Source organism: Centropristis striata, chromosome 8, assembly GCF_030273125.1.
Source record: "Centropristis striata isolate RG_2023a ecotype Rhode Island chromosome 8, C.striata_1.0, whole genome shotgun sequence".
Classification (NCBI taxonomy): Eukaryota; Metazoa; Chordata; class Actinopteri; order Perciformes; family Serranidae; genus Centropristis; species Centropristis striata.
Window position 1 is genome coordinate 2,908,716 of NC_081524.1, and position 16,778 is coordinate 2,925,493.

A 16,778-nucleotide genomic window follows, 5' to 3' on the forward strand; every position below is an offset into this window, starting at 1 on the left:
CACTGACAGAGAGCAAAACACAGGTGAGAGTTCCCCTCGAACAGAAACCATTTTAGTCCAAACCGTAGCTCCAATCATTGATCTGACTTCACTTTGAGCATCCTCAGTTCTTCCTGAACGTCTACATATGTGTTTTGTGAAGAAAAATGAAGAAAATGTTTTTTTAGAGCGATCAGAAGAAACTGGTACCTCTGCTTTCCTCCAGAAAAGTTCCCGCCTTTTTACCATGGTGGTCTATGAGGCTGTGGGTGGTGTTGGTGGATCATCTGTGCGTCCTACGCCCAAACTAGAACTCTGACAGCTTTACCACACAAATGTGAGGGAGAAGATTTTTCTTCTTTTCCTATGTTTGTATGTATAAATTATTTCTGTAGAGTGGTATCTGCGGCCTCGAGCGCACTTTCCAAATGTATTTTTTGACAAAATTTTCTCTCCCTCTACACTCTAGCGATGATGTCATCCACTTTTTGGCATGTTTTTGCCAAATAATTTGAAAACCGTTGGCTGAAACCTTTAGAAAAGTCATAGCACACTTGTCATGGCTGGTTGTCGATTTGATACCTTTTATTATTATTATTACTATTATATATTAGTGTATGTGCGACCAAAACTCTGGGAGGAGTAGTCGACCGAAAAAACACAGAAAAAACGGAAGAATAATAAAATTAAGCCCGGTGAATAGTATATAGTGTGCTTTTTCAAGCACACTCAACCATTATGTTTTGTTGTGATCTGATGTTTTACTCATTTTTAGGGTTCCACACACACACAAACCACTTCTGTTAAGGATTAATTGCAAAATCAGCTTCAATTTTACAAACACGCCGATTTTTCGGTCAATTAGACTGATTCTGGAGAGTAATGCTGCATAAAAAGTAAAATGACAATCCAATGTATTTAACAAAGAGACCTCATACAGAAAGAAGGTTTTGAAAATAAGTCAGAGTCACTAAGTGACATTGTGATAATACAATGTTAAAAATGTCTTTTTTTTAAGTTTTAAAGAGTACTCGGGGTCTCTAGCACGCCAAATGTCTTCATCTATAATTTGTTTAAAGTGTCGTGTTTTCTGCTGGTGCAACTCTTGTGTCCCTTAAAGAGAAAGCAGACGGATGGCTGAATTTCCCTCCTTTCTTGTCTATTTTCACTTCCCTTTGTTTGCTGACAGCGTGCACGAGCTAAATCCAAAAGTCAGCAACTCCCTGACCTTAAAGACTTAAAAGGGCACACCACACATTTAAAATTAAACTTTCATAAATAGAGTTATGGGACTTGCCAGAGATGGATTGTGAAGACCAAAACAGGCAGCAGAGGCCTGATATTTAGAGCCTGCTGCATTGAGAACGGGAGAAAAAATATTGTATGTGCTAGCATACTTTGTCAAAATATGCTTGTAACAAATATGTATTCTCCAGGTTGAGATGACTTATGTGAAGCCCCAAAAAGACATTTTACGTCTGTTTTTGACTCTTCATGTGCAGGAAATGTAAGTAAATCTGCAGAGTGCTGCTGTGTCTTATCAGGCTGCACATACAGTCATGGAAAAAATGGTTAAACCACCCTTGTTTTCTTCAATGTTTTTAGCTTCGTCAGGCTTCAGATTGTGGGCGGGGTTAAAAAAACCCATCAAGCATGTGTTTTAACCTGAGTAATTAAAAGGAAAGTTTGGATTTTTTTTTTAAGTGTGGTTCTATGAGGTACAAAGACTGCAAAGAGAACTGTGCTTGACTCTGGCCCCTGAATCTACCCATACATTATTAGATTACAATTTGAACTGTTTTCAAAATGAAAAAGTAGTGTGAAACTTGTCAGTTAGTGTCTAAAACTCGTCAGTTAGTGTAAACTGACAGTTTTCAGTTAGTGTGTGTGGGTGTGTGTGTGTGTGTGGGGGGGGGTCTTTGGTAGCCAAGCAACAGGGCCAGGTGGCATCCACCAATCAGAGCAGAGCAATCAACTGAAATCAACTGCTCCTAAAGCTAAAAACAGTGGTTTGAGACCACCCTTTGTCTTCAACTTCCTGTTCACCCCAAACAAAGGCAAAGTTAAGGATGCTTTGAGAAGACTTTTTTTAAACCAGGGGTGTGGAGTTATATTTGTCCAAACAAATGTACCTTTAGATGTACCAGGCATTAAAATGAACAAGGAATTGGAGAAAACAATGCTCTAATAATTTTTCCACGACCGTATCTATACTTTATTGATGCTTCTCAGATTGTTTCCTTATAAGGCCTGAAGAGGTAAAAGCACCTCAATACAAAAAGGAAAGTGAAAACTCTTTGAAAGAACTTTTTGTGTTGCAGAAATGTTTCGCATCACTTTCCTCTTTATATTAGTATTTTATAGTGTTTTATATTGCCTTTATTGTCATTATATATTTAAATTAAGATTGTTTTAGCATCATAGTTTTCATATTTTACATGCATTTCCATATATTTTCCATGTTCAATCACATCCGTTATTTCCTTTTCTAAAAAGTAGTTACATTTTTTAGAAAAGGAAATAACGGATGTGCATGAACATGGAAAAGCATTGTACATGCTTTTATTTAACTTCTTCATTTTATTTTGCATCTTCATCTCTGCTTCATTTATCTGCTCTCACGCTCCATTTTTTGGTATATCATACATTATCTTACATGGGTTTCTGATTTTGTTTTTTTCTTAATTTTTTACATCCTTAAATGTGAAAATCTCTGCATGCTTAAGCTTGGAAAGTACTATTAAAAAAAAAAAATTATTAGAATTATTCTCCATGTTGTAAACCAATTGTGGTCCTCGTGACGATATTTTGTGGCCCCCACCTTGATATGAAAGTTTAATGTGAGTTTTAAATGAATAGCACTTTACCGTGTTGTGTGTGGAAGGTCCCTTTAATTACTTTTTTTGGTAATTTTGGGTCTTTTTTTAATATTTTTGAGTCTTTTTTTGGTAATTTTGTGTCTTTTAAAAAGAATTTTGTGTCTTTTTCAGTAATTTTGTGTCTTTTTGGGGTAATTTTGTGTCTTTTTTCATAATGTTGTGTCTTTTTTGGTCATTTTGTTTCTTTTTTAAGTAATTTAGTTGTTTTTCTGTCATTTTGTGTCTTTTTTTTTTAGTAATGTTGTGTCTTTTTTTGATCATTTTGATACCACCTCCAGCGGCCCCCAGGTAATTTGAGTTTGAAACCCCTGTTGTAAACCATCTTGCATCTTAGCGTGAAAAGATTAGTGGAAATTTTTAGATAAATCAAAAGTCAAGCTGCTGTGAAGTTTAATTCACACACTTTCTACCTTTAGCAGAGTGACTCAGCAGGAAGTCATGAATGAGTCATAAACTGATTAAAGACTCTGAGTCAGAATGAGACTCACCACAGCGCCGACTCTGCCCCGACGGCCTCGAACTCCTCGATCTCCTTTACTGCCCTGCAGGAGAACAGAGGAGAACTTCAGCAGCTTGTTTTATCCATCAGGTCCGTTTTGCATCAGACATTTCATCTTGTCATAGAAGCACATCAATAAAAACATATTTATTCAAGGTTTCTGTTGCAGGAACTTCCAAAATTACACAAAATATCCATCAATTACCACACAAATCTGTATAAAATAACAGAACCGATACTTTTTTAATTGCTATTGTCACTAAATGTATACATTTTTTTTAAATCATAGTATTATAGATGATTTTTTTAGATTAAAGTTTAAAATTAAAATTAAAAGATAAAGATAAATAAAGTTAAAAAAAAATCTCTAAAATAAACAGGAAAAATTCAATAAAATTGCAGTTTGTTTTATTTAGACATTAATAAAAAAAATAATTAAAAAAAACAATGTAGAGTATTATAGATTAAACTGTTATATTCAATATTTTAAAAAAAATAATATTTTGTATATTGTGATAAATATTCCAAATTCATTTAAACAGTATTTTTTATTTTAACTTCCATTTAAAATAAAATGGAAATTTTATGTTAATCCATAGTTACAGGATTTGATTTTATGTCTGGCATGTAAATTCAAATGTATTTATTTTTGGAATTTTTTGTTTTTGCTTGTTTATTTCAATTATAAAGTAAAGAAATCTGTAAAAAAAAAAAAAAAAAAAAAACAGGAAAAATTCACTTAAATTGTAGATTTTTGGGGGGCAATACTTAACTAAACATAAATAAAAGTATTCATTTAAAAATGTATTTACAGCATTATTGATGAAATTGTTATATTCAAGATCAAAATAAAAAAAATGTATTGTGATGAATATTAAAAAGAAATTAACAGTTTTTCCTTTAATTTTCAATAAAATAAACTCTGTGGTCATTTATAGTTACAGGCATGTAAATTCACAATTATTTGTATATGTTGTTGTTTATTTAAATTGGAAAGAAACAGGTAAAACCCCATTTAAAAAAAAAATAATTAAAATTAGCAGATTTGTATTATTTTTTTTTTTTTACAATGCAGCTAAAAGGAATTGAGCCATTGTTCATTTTATTTAATTTTTACTGTGACATTTTAAAATGTTTTCTATGAAAAAGGCCGACTGTTACAGTAACTTGATGTGTAGCAACTCACATCAGAATAGAAACAATGGAGGCGGGTGTTGTTATGACGATATGATAGACTGCCAGTGTGTCTGTATCAGATAACCGAATCATTCCCGCCTCATGATTCATTTTACACAATGCATTTACTTAGAATAATAAAACATTAAAACAGCGGAGCGGCTGCAGCCGACATCAGATTTCCTGCAATAACGTCAAGAACAATATCAGATGACTCACAGTAAATTCTCTGGAGTAAATCATCCATACAAACAATAAAGACAGTGAGCTGAAAGAAACAATAAATGAAAACTGTCCCACAGTGGAATCCAGTGAGAAGCATAAGCTCATATTTTTAAGAGCAAACTGAAGACTTATCTTTTTAATTTGGCTTTTACCTGAAAACCATTTTTAGAGATCTTTCTGCTCATGCATCTTTTAAAATAAAATGGAAATGTTATGATAATCTATCGTTAAAGGTTTTTCATGTTATTTTGGATTGGGAATATAGATTCACATTGTTAATTATTGCAATTGTATATATATATATATCTTTTATTTTAATAATGAAGTAAAAAAAAAACCTGCATGCATCTTACTGTTATAACATCTTCTCTTTTATTTATTTATTTGCTAATATTTATTAGTCTATTTCTCTCTATATATATTTTTTTATCATGCTCTATTTCTTAATTATTTATTCATTGTTTTATCTTTTTTTATCAAGCCTTTTATTTTTTTAAATTTTATTTAAAGTTTCTATTAGTTTTATTGACTTTTACTTGTCTTATTTTTTTTATTTTTTATTATATATATATATTTTATCTTATCTTATTTTATTTTATTTTATCTTATATTATATTTATCTTATGTCGTGGAAATATAGGTAAATTAGCTCATATTTAACGAGTTACCACCTCATTTCTATAAATCAACATTTTTTAGAAAATTTGTAATGCAAAAAAATAGTCCAAATGAAAAAAAACAAGAGACCTGGAGCATTTAGAGGATGTGCAGCTTTTCTATGTTTATAGACAATGAGAGGGTTTCTCTGCAGTTTAACGAACAGAACAGCTCGTCATCCAATCGCTAAAAAAAATACAGAAATCTCTAAAATAACCAAAGTTTTTGAACCCAAATCTCAGCATGGATTCTTCTCTGTTGTTCCAAAGGTCTTTATATATTGATGTTATATTCTGGAGGGTTTTTGACCATTTTCATCTATTTTGTTTATGAAGAAATTTACATTATCCAGCACCAAATGTGTGTAACAAATGGTATCAACCCAAACCCAACAACTTATGGGACATAGATGAACATGGTAATGGACTTTGGAACCCTCATGTACCTTAATAAGAGATTTTTGACCAGAACAACTTGACACACAGTGCTGAGCTGAATCTCAAACTACTCTCCAGGTTGACAGCTTTCAGTTGATCTCCACCACTCCACTGTGGTATTTGGTGTTGACCTGCTATCTCCCCCTAAACATCCACTGCCCACAACCACCAACGCTCTATAAAATGGAGCTGTATGGTAAGAGGTGAAGCTGATGGATGTAATATAATCACATAGCATTGTTAAATGTTTATGTTTCTATATAGAGGAAAGTAATTAAAAGTCAATTATGCACATTGACAGAAGGAGAAAAACTGAAAGCTGCAACTAAGCTAGTGTTAAAATAAACTAGAAGTAAACACGGTGATAAAAGAGGAACTGTTTTTAAAAAAGAATTATCTGGAGTTTCCATTATAGTTGTTGGGTAATACTCATCTAAACATGAATAAAAGTATTCATATAGTCTCTCTACCATATGAGTCTATGGGGTGTTGAGGCGTTACCTTGACTCCAAAGACTCCGGGGTCTCCCATCACACCCGGGACCCCGATGGGACCCTGAGGAAGAGCAACAGCAGAGGTTTATAGCAGCAGGGCAAGAAAAGATGGTGGACAGATTGTAGAGATTTTGTAAAGAAGTTTGTAGAGATTTTGTAGAAAAGTTTGTAGAGATTTTGTAGAAAAGTTAGTAGAGATTTTGTAGAAAAGTTTGTAGAGATTTTGTAGAAAAGTTAGTAGAGATTTTGTAGAAAAGTTTGTAGAGATTTTGTAGAAAAGTTTGTAGAGATTTTGTAGAAAAGTTTGTAGAGATTTTGTAGAAAAGTTAGTAGAGATTTTGTAGAAAAGTTTGTAGAGATTTTGTAGAAAAGTTTGTAGAGATTTTGTAGAAAAGTTAGTAGAGATTTTGTATAGAAGTTAGTAGAGATTTTTAGAGAAGTTAGTAAAGATTTTGTAGAAAAGTTTGGAGATTTTGTAGAGATTTTGTAGAGAAGTTAGTAGAGATTTGTGACTATAAATCTAATGAACTCACGTCCTCTCCGGGGTCACCATCACTACCCGGCACGCCGCTGTAACCTTCAGAGCCCTGAGGAAGAAAACAAGACAAGAGAACGTGATCAGAGAGAAAACATTCTATTATTATTGAATCCTGTGTTATTTTAATGTATCCTGGAAAACAACTGAATCCAATCAGACCAATGACGCAGCCTGATCTGACAGAAATTTCCTGTTTTGCACGAATGAGACCAAAAGATACATTTTCATAATATATTTGAACAGTGATTCCTTTTTAAAATAAAATGGAAATGTTATGATAAACGATAGTTACAGGTTTCTCATGTTATTTTAGATTGGGAATATAGAGTCACTTTATTAATTATTGCAATTTTATATATATATATATATATATATACACACATATATATATATACACATATATATATATATATACACACATATATATATATATATATATGATTTTAATAATGAAGTAAAAAAAAAACCCTGTAAAACAAACAGAAAAAATTCTATGAAATTGTATTTTATTTTCTTTACAGTGCAGCTAATAGGAATTAGGTAGATAAGGCATATGGAGTCACATTATTCATTATTGCAATTTTATTTATATATATATTTTATTTGAATAATAAAGTAAACAAAAAATCTGTAAAATAAACAGGAAAAATCATATAAATTGTAGATTTTTTAAAATTTATTTTTTATTTTGGGAATATTTGCATGATTAATTATTGCAATTTTATTTCTAAATATTTTTATTATTTTATTTTAATGATAAAAAAGAAATCCGTAAAATCCAAAACATCTGTAAAATAAACAGGAAAAATCCCATAAAATTGTAGATTTTTATTTTTTTTTATTTTGCAGCTGATAGGAATTGTAATCTATAGTGACAGGTTTTTCATGCTTTTTTAGATAAGCGTGTAAATTCATATGATGCATTTTTTCAATTTTATTTATATAGTATTTTTATTTAAATAATAATAAAATGTAATCGTTAAAATAAACAGGAAAAATCCAATAAAATTGTAGATTTAAATGGGGTTTTTTTTACAGTGCAGCTAATAGGAATTGAGCCATTGTTGGCTGCTGTGACCTTTTAGTGCCCTGATGAAGAAAAACAAGACAAGAGAACGTGATCAGAGAGAAAACATTCTATTATTATCCAATCCTGTGTTATTGTTTATCCTGGAAAATCCAATCAGACGAGTGACGCAGCTTCATCTGACAGAAATTTCCTGTTTTGTTTAGTTTATTTTCAGCTAGAAGTCTTTCCATCTGATATATAGACAGACGGGCAAAATCACAGAAAGATTGTGCAGCTTTTGCACTCCATAAACCTGCACAAATGCACAAAAATATACCCACAAAATCGTGACATGCACCTTACACTGCGCTGCTAAACAAACAGCATCTTTTTGCTTCTTTGCTATTTGCATGTATTTAAATGAGGGTAAATGCATTTGGAGCAACACTGACCCATTTCCATGCAAATGAGCCTTGTTGAAAAGGAAAACCACTGAAAGAGAAGCTGTGTCCAGACTTCTGACTGGTGCTGCATGTGGTTTGGGTGCAAGTGAAACCAGACGTCGAATCTCAATTTGAGCAGAAGATTCAGTCCAAAGAAAGCTTGAAGACTCATATCATTACCGGGACGTTATCAGACGTAAAAATGTGCCCGGGGCTATTTCACCTTCTAGCCGAAGTGTTGAAGGAAGTAAAGAAATCTGAATGATGTGTCTCATCTGTCTACTTGTGATCTGATCTCCAGATCTGTGATCTGGCCAAGATGCATTTTAAAACCAAGTGTGAACAGAGTCTCCGCTCCACCCTCCGGAGACGCTGAGATTCACGAGATACACGAGAGGAAATCCTCCGTTGGGAAACATCCCTGTGATAACGGCCTCAACATGACAACAAACTGGAAAACCAGCTTCATCGTTGCTTGTGCGTGATGGAAGCAATAACAGGATTGTTATCAATCCGTGTATCGTTCGTTCTTTCCATTTTCAATTGGCAATCAAAAATCAAATAATGAAAAAATTGACTGGTTATTGTTATTCGTTTTCTATTATAAAACAAAAAACGGACAAAATGCTTGTTTTTTCATATTTCAATATTAGGCTCAGATCAAAAATATGAAATGGAAAAAAAGGCACCAGGAATGAATTTGATTTTAATATTTAATTGGTCGGGTTCACGTGACCTGGAAGTTTGACTGTTGGTCAGTGAGCCGTCATTCGCTTCTCCGTAGTCAAACCAGCCGTCACTATATAATAATAATATTAATAATAATATATAATGTAGTGCGCCCGTATTGTGATATTTACGGTACAAGTTGTTATTAACTCAACTTGTAACGTAGTTCGATTTAATTAATAATATTGCGTGCAATCTGTTGCTATTGTTTATCTTTTTTTTTAACATTGTATAACCCAAAGTATTATGACTGACTTTGAGTAGTAAAAACACATTTCAGAGTTTTAAGTTCACTCCAACGAGCATTTCCATTTGATTGTAACTTTATACTTTTACTCCACTACATTTTGAGTCAAATATTGTACTTTTTACTCCCCTTTTTTGCAGTGTAGTTGAACATGGAAACAGACTTCAGATAGTCAAACATTAATGTTCGGTTCCCTCATTTACCTGAATGAGAGATTTCTGATCAGAAGAACTTGACACACAGTGCGAAGCTGCATCTCAAGTTATTCAGGTTCACAGCTTTCCTTTTACTGAAAGCAAAGCGTAAAGTGCTACTGGGAACCTGAAGTGTTAGTATCAAATTTACTCAAATGAAACCAAAAGTGTCACATTTAAATATAGCAGGTTTATTCTAGATCTATACTAGACAGTTTACTTTTACTTTTGCTTACATTGGAATTTTGTTGACTTGTTCTTGAACTGTGGTCTCACCACAGACTGTGGCTGCAGTTTTGGTTTCAGTTTAACACTGAACTTAAACTAAATAGTTTTGGTGTTTTGGTGTTGATGAGTGGGTGAGATGAATCAATCAGACTTTATTTGTAGAGAACTTTTCATACAAGAGAGATGCAACACAGAGAGTTTTACATAAAAAAGGAGAAAATAATAATAATAAAAAGATAACGAAACATAGAAACAAGCAAACACCCTCCAACCAAAAATAAAGTAAGATAAGATCAAATAAAATAAAAAGATATATATAATAATAATAAATAAAAAATAAAATAAAAAAGTTAAAGTCAATAATAACAATGGAAAGTGAAAGTGAATGAAAAAAAAATAAATTAAATTAAATTAAAAAAAGCTAGATAAAAAAGATAAAACAATAAATAAATAATTAAGAAATAGAGCATGATGAAATATATATATATATACAGAAATGGAAAGTTAAAAAAAATAATAAAATAAAATAGAATTTAAAAAAAGCTAAATAAAAAACATAAAACAATAAATAAATAATTAAGAAAGAGAGCATGATATATATATATATATATATATATATATATATATATATATATATATATACATATATAGACTAATAAATAGTAGTAAATAAAAAAATAAAAAAATAAAAGAGAAGACGTTATAACATTAAGATGCATGAGCAGAAATGGAAAGTTAAAAAAAAATTTGAATTTTAAAAAAACTAGATAAAAAAGATAAAACAATAAATAAATAATTAAGAAATAGAGCATGATGAAATATATATAAATAGACTAATAAATAGTAGTAAATAAATAAATAAATAAAAGAGAAGATGTTATAACACTAAGATGCATGAGCAGAAAAATCTCTAAAAGCCAAAAAAGCCAAATTAAAAAGATAAGTCTTAAGTTTGCTCTTAAAAAAGCTGGAAAAAAAACCCCAACAAGCTGAAAAAAAACCCCATCAGATAAATGTATTTTCTTCCCAGGAAGCTCAAAGAAACAGAGAATACATTGGGGGAAATGTCAGAAACTAAACTCTACTTTAGTCCTGCATTTCTGTGTCACTGGTGCTGTCCAGATGAACTGGTGATTCTTGTTTAACTCACTTTCAATTTCTGTTTGACTCGGATTGCATCACCTCACCCCTCCCTAAAGTCTATGTGCTCTATTTGAGTAAACAAAACCAAAAGTATAAAGATTAATTGCAGCAGTTTTGGTATTTTTCCAACATGAAGTGAAAGTTTCGGGGGCAGTTTAGTGTTGGGAGAGATAAATATGTGAGTCCTCTTGAAAACTACTTTCAAAAATTTGCAAAATTCCCAACATCAAGAAATGAAAAACCAGAAAATGTTCCCCCAGTGACCCCATTCTTCCCCGCTGGGATAGTTGATTTTTTATAGTGTAAACACACCGCCAGTGGAACAATTAATAATAACAACACGTGATCAAAACATTGAGAGTCAGATGATGCAGAAAATCAGCTGAGATGACTTATCAGATGGTATTTCCTCATGATTGAGAGAGTGACTTTATCATCTGACATGTTTGTTTGGGATAAACAAAAAGTTTATTTTGTTTATGTGATCTTAAAATAAGCTGCCATTCAACATTAATGTTATGTATAGTTTTGTGATCATCTTTTATTGTTTATAAAGTATTTCCTCATCACAAAAGTAACATATTTGTTCTCTTTGGACTTGTATAAATGGTAAAGTCAGAACTATGGAATAAAAATGAGCCAATTTAATTGTTTAAAGAAACAGTTTAGGATTTACAGAGTAAATTTTGGGGGAGATTCTTCTTTAGAGAAAACAGCTTGTTTTGCATATCTCTGTTATAATAAATAACTATTTGTATAGTAAATAACATGGATTCTGTTGTTTTTCTTCCTACAAATTTATTTTATACAAATACATAAACTCTTTAATAAATATTTATGAGAATTTGGTAGCGGTCAAAAAACACAAAATGTGTGTAGCATATTTCAGCAAACTGTGTCACGAAGTCGAGTCTCACAGGCATCATTACTTTTATCTTGTTATCTTTTACCATAATGGTTGATTTTTTTCATCCTTTTTCAGGATGTCAGGTCACCCTATGGAATCTCATTCCTGCTGGATATTCCACAGTTAACTGTAAGTGATATTATTAGAAGGTGGAAGCGTTTAGGAACAAAAACATCTCAGCCACGAAGCAGAAGACCACGTAAAATCACAGAGCGGGGTCAATGGCTGCTGAGGCTCATGGTGCGTAAAAGTCACAGACGATCTGCTGATTCCATTGGTGACCAATTCCAAACTTCCACGCATTAATGTGAGCACAAAAACTGTGTGGCGGGGAGCTTCATGCAGGGGTTTCCATGGAAATGAGTTCTGTGGAGAGACGAATCACGCTTCTCTGTTTGGAAGTCAAATGGTCGAGTCTGGGTTTGGAGGATGCCCAGAAAATGTTACCTGCCTGACTCAGGCGGCAACCTCCTGGTCTGAGCAGGGAGGCAAACCTGGAAGTGCCTTAAGTTGCATTCTACCGACAATTCCAGCAGGGGGAGCTAAGTTCGGCTGCAAAAACATTTTTGTCCATTCATTTCAATGCAAAATGAGAAAACTTCCCACTTGATTTATCAGCTCAGAAATGTTTTTCAGGACAACACTATGTTCTCAATCACTAGTAAACAATCTTCTTCAAGACAACCTATAGTGTAAATAATCGCTAAGTTTCTGTCATGTGTTTCGGTATGTGCAAAAGCATTTCTGTCCATTCATTTCAATGCAAAATGAGAAAACTGCAAACTTGATTTATCAGCTCAGAAATGTTTTTCAGGACACTATGGTCTCAATTGTTAGTAAAATCTTCTTCAAGACAATTTGATGTCAATAGTTCTAATAATGGCCCCATTTAGAAGAAAATAGAAGATAAAGAATGGTATGATTTGGGGCGGGGCTACCTTTGATTGACAGGTCACTAACAAGGCGAGCCGTCATCAGGAAAGAAGCAGAACAATGCGTATCCACTCTTTACTGTATATATTTCTATAATATATTAATTCACTATATATATCCTATAGCATATTCAATTCATACCTGCACTATATTTATATACTCTCTTCATATGTACCCTTGCACTTTACTACTCTGCACTTCTGGTTAGATGCTAAACTGCATTTCGCTGTATCTAAATTGAATCTAATCTAATCTAATCTAAGGAGGCATACTGGTATGAGGCTGTTTCATGGTTTGGGCTCGGCCCCTTATCTCCAGTGAAGGGGTTTGTTAATGCTTTGGTATAAAAAGACATTTTGGACTTTGTGGCAACAGTTTGGGGAAGCCCCTTTTCTGTTCCAACATGACTGTGCCCCAACACACAAAGCAAGGTCCATGAAGACCTTTATGATTAATGTACGGGGGTCGGGTCAGGTAGGGGAATTTATTGGTGGTTTGTAATGGAGGCGGGGGAGGGTGTTGAAAAATGAGACCCGTGCAGGATGTAGATAACCGTTAGAGAATGAGGGTCGTCATTGGGAAAGTAAAACTATGAGACATAGACTGATAACATCCATCACACACAGTCACACAGCCAGGAATGTAAACTCAATGCATCATCGTCTGGGTTATTTAGTCATAAACTGAGGTAATAAAAGTGTATTTCTACCTTTGGTCCTCCTGGTCCGATCGGTCCTGGCTGTCCAGGATAACCCTGAGGATGAAAAACAAGAAATATTTAACACAAACATGCAGCATGAGGAGTAAAACTTTTCAAAGTGAGAGTGGTGTAATCTGTTGCTATGCAGAACGAAAGTGAAATAACAGTCACATGCTCTCTACTGCTCACTTCTCCTTTCCTCATAAATTAGGATTTCATGATATATTTTATTGTGAAATTAAAGAATCATTTAACTTGAGCAAACACCTCTCTAAGCAGATTTAACTATTTCACTACTGATTGATAATCCGGTTTAGAGATAGTGTCCATGTTTCCATTAAATCGAATTTTGAAGCGAAATTTTGAAATGTTGAATTAAAGAAAAAAACTTTTTCTGTCTTAAAAAAAAACCCAAAAATAACTTTTTGGGTAATTCTGTGTCTTTTCTGGTCATTTTGTTTCTTCTTTAAGTAATTTTGTGTCTTTTTAAAATAATTTTGTGTCTTTTTTTTGGTAATTTTGTGTCTTTTAAAAAAAAAAATGTGTGTCTTTTTTTGATAATTGTTAGCCTGGCTAACACCAGACTAATCTCAAATGAGGTCTAGTCTGGCAACCAAACATTCATTTCTCCGTAGAGGAGGTGTGGTTTACGATCCTCCAGAGCCGTTTATTGGGCGCTTAGAATGTCTATCAAAGCGTTAGCGGCGCTAATAGTCCCGCTACTGGTGATCTCGCTACCAGCCGGGGGACAGCGGAGCCGCCGAGAGACCTTTCGCCTTTCAACTTTCGCTCTAAACTATTTAAAACACCATCTACAGCTAAAGAGAGTTTCGTGTCTGCAGCAGCCATGTTGGATCCGGAAAACTACAAGCTTCCAAGTGCAGAGTAGTACGCGTCATCGTCTTGCCGTCCCTCCCCGCTCTGTGATTGGATCCCTAAAACAGGGCTAAGAAAGCTCTCTGGTTGCCAGACTGGATGGAGGTTCGAAATTAAATTCGAACGCGCAAGGCAGTCTGGGTATACCAAGGCTAAATAATTGTGTCTTTTTTAAATAATTTTGTGTCTTTTTAAAAAAATGTGTGTCTTTTTTTTGGTAATTTTGTGTCTCTTTTCACCCTATAGTGATTCTGAGCTCAAAGTTGAAGAACTCTGACTTGGGGATGGCTCCAAATATCTTTTTTCCCCCAATTTTCAGTGAACATTCCTTTAGATAAAAGTCTTAACTTTCAGCTAGATCTGAAGGAAGTTTTTGCAATTGGCAGCCATGAAAATTATACAATTTTAGATCTTTTTTGCAGCCCAAAATAGAATAAAACTTTTAAGGGAAAATATGTCTGATGCTGAGCTGAAATCCAAACCAAAAGGAAAAGATTCTGCTCAGATCAAAAGCGTGATGCTTCTTTATTAGAGTAGAGATGAGCACTGAGGAGTTTTCTTACAGTGTATCCTCTGTCGCCGACGTCACCTGGAAACCCGGGAGCTCCGATCTGACCCTGAGGGACAAGAAGAAGAACAAGAACAAGAAGAAGAAGAAGAACAAGAAGAAGAAGAAGAAGGTTATAAAAGAGACTCAAATGTAACTATGATCTCTATCGCCCTCTGCTGGAGAGAAGAGGGAGTATTTATTGAGTTTATGCTGCACTAATGTGGTGTTCGGAACAGAAAATAGTTCCAGATTAGAAAAATTCACACAATCGCCCCTCAAGCTACAATGCAAGTTAATGACAGTCATATCCCGTGGCTATTCCAACATACACAGTGATTATGTACATTCACTGAGTGAATATTTAGAAAATAAAACATATATTTCTCGCTAGAAATGTGATCAAAATCCATTTTTATGCAGAAACTAAGTCAAAATATAGATTTTTTCACTAAAAATGAGAGAACTGTCCGCCATGTTTTTTGTTCTGACCGCCGGGACCTTGAAAGTCACGTGACTTGGAACAAACCAATAGGAACAAATATCCGTGGAATAGCCACGGGATATGACTGTCATTAACTTGCATTGTAGCAAAATCCGTGTCAGTTTCACGGAAATTTGAGTGAATCCGTGGCTATTCCACAGATTCCTGTGAGACCAGGTTCGCACTAGGCCCCCTCTCTGCAAGTGGTCTCGGACAAACGAACTGTAACAAGGACTTAACCACCAGAGTTTGATTCAAACGGACTAAACTTTGGGTTGTGAAAGCGTCCTCAGTGTGTTTTATCTCCGTACCTTCAGTCCGTCTCCTCCCTGAGGACCTTCTTTGCCTTCGGCACCACTCGAACCCTGACAGACAACAGAAATAAGAGAAAGGTTCAAAATGAAATAATAGAAAAACAACAACTACAAAGCAAAATAAATGTAAATCCTGAAATGAAAACATCAGCTGTTTCATGAACAGCAGAGACGAGATGATTAAAGATTAAATGAGATTTTTTGAGTTTCTTGTTATAGTAACTCGTTGGATTCAGTCCTGTGGGTTATGAGGCTGTCAGAAATAATATTTGTGTATGTTAAATCATAATAACACATGTGATGGAATAATCAAAAGACCAACTCTGTTAGGATCTGTTGAGTTTACTGTTGACTTCCAAATAAGATAATTTTTTCAGAAATATTTTATTAATGTCCTAGAATTATTTTTAATAACTGGTGACGAACGGAGTAAAAGACTTTATATTTACTTTATATTTATCTGTATCAATATAAAGTGACAGTGAATCAGCATCATTATTCGTTGGTAAGTTTACTCTGTCAGGTTATTAAAGGAAAAATGTGTTTCATGTTTATATTTTTGCTTACTTAAATAGAGAAATATTCTAATGTCCTCGCTATGATTATTATAATATAATAATATGATTATTCTATGTGTGTTTTATAAACTGGTGGTGACACAAAATGAAGGTGAAATGGAAGAAAAACTGTAACTGATGTTAGTGATTTTATTGCTTATCTGTGAAAACTTTACTTTATTTTTATTCCATATTGGAGCTATAAATACTCGGGTAAGAAACAGTTAGTAAATAAATTAAGCGCAGGTGAAAGTGAAAGCTTCAAACTTAAAATATTTCAATCTTTTACACTTTTAAGAACAATATATTCTGAAATAATCACGTTATTAACGTTTATACAAATAGCATTAAAGTTTCTGGTACATATTGTTTATGTAGAAGTAAACAATGTAAATAAATGTGTGTGTGTGTGTGTTCTTTACCTTGATACCTTTACCTCCCTTTGGTCCTGGAGGCCCAGCGTCACCACCAGGGCCCTGAAATAAACAAATACATTATAACTTGTTTATTTTATCTTTTTTTTATTTTATTTTTTTTATTTCCCACATAAAGCACTCACATGACAAACCACAGAAAAGGGGGA

At 33.4% G+C, this 16,778-nt stretch overlaps 2 protein-coding genes across 3 annotated transcripts in view; both read right to left on the minus strand.

The window, feature by feature from the left end:
• The window catches only part of LOC131976268 (collagen alpha-1(I) chain-like), a 27,065-nt gene extending 13,508 nt beyond the window's left edge, over positions 1 to 13,557 (minus strand). For both annotated transcript variants that reach the window (XM_059339214.1, XM_059339213.1), the window contains exons 1-4: positions 13,427 to 13,557; positions 6,880 to 6,933; positions 6,354 to 6,407; positions 3,347 to 3,400 (exon numbers count right to left, since the gene is read on the minus strand). In XM_059339214.1, coding sequence (XP_059195197.1) covers positions 3,347 to 3,400; positions 6,354 to 6,383 — 84 coding nt within the window. In that variant the 5' untranslated portion in view covers positions 6,384 to 6,407; positions 6,880 to 6,933; positions 13,427 to 13,557. The remainder of the gene's footprint in view (positions 1 to 3,346; positions 3,401 to 6,353; positions 6,408 to 6,879; positions 6,934 to 13,426) is intronic.
• The window catches only part of LOC131976154 (collagen alpha-1(I) chain-like), a 27,761-nt gene continuing 17,841 nt past the window's right edge, over positions 6,859 to 16,778 (minus strand). The window contains exons 11-15 of the mRNA XM_059339074.1: positions 16,618 to 16,671; positions 15,636 to 15,689; positions 14,857 to 14,910; positions 13,427 to 13,471; positions 6,859 to 6,933 (exon numbers count right to left, since the gene is read on the minus strand). Of these exons, the coding sequence (XP_059195057.1) occupies positions 6,859 to 6,933; positions 13,427 to 13,471; positions 14,857 to 14,910; positions 15,636 to 15,689; positions 16,618 to 16,671 (282 nt within the window). The remainder of the gene's footprint in view (positions 6,934 to 13,426; positions 13,472 to 14,856; positions 14,911 to 15,635; positions 15,690 to 16,617; positions 16,672 to 16,778) is intronic.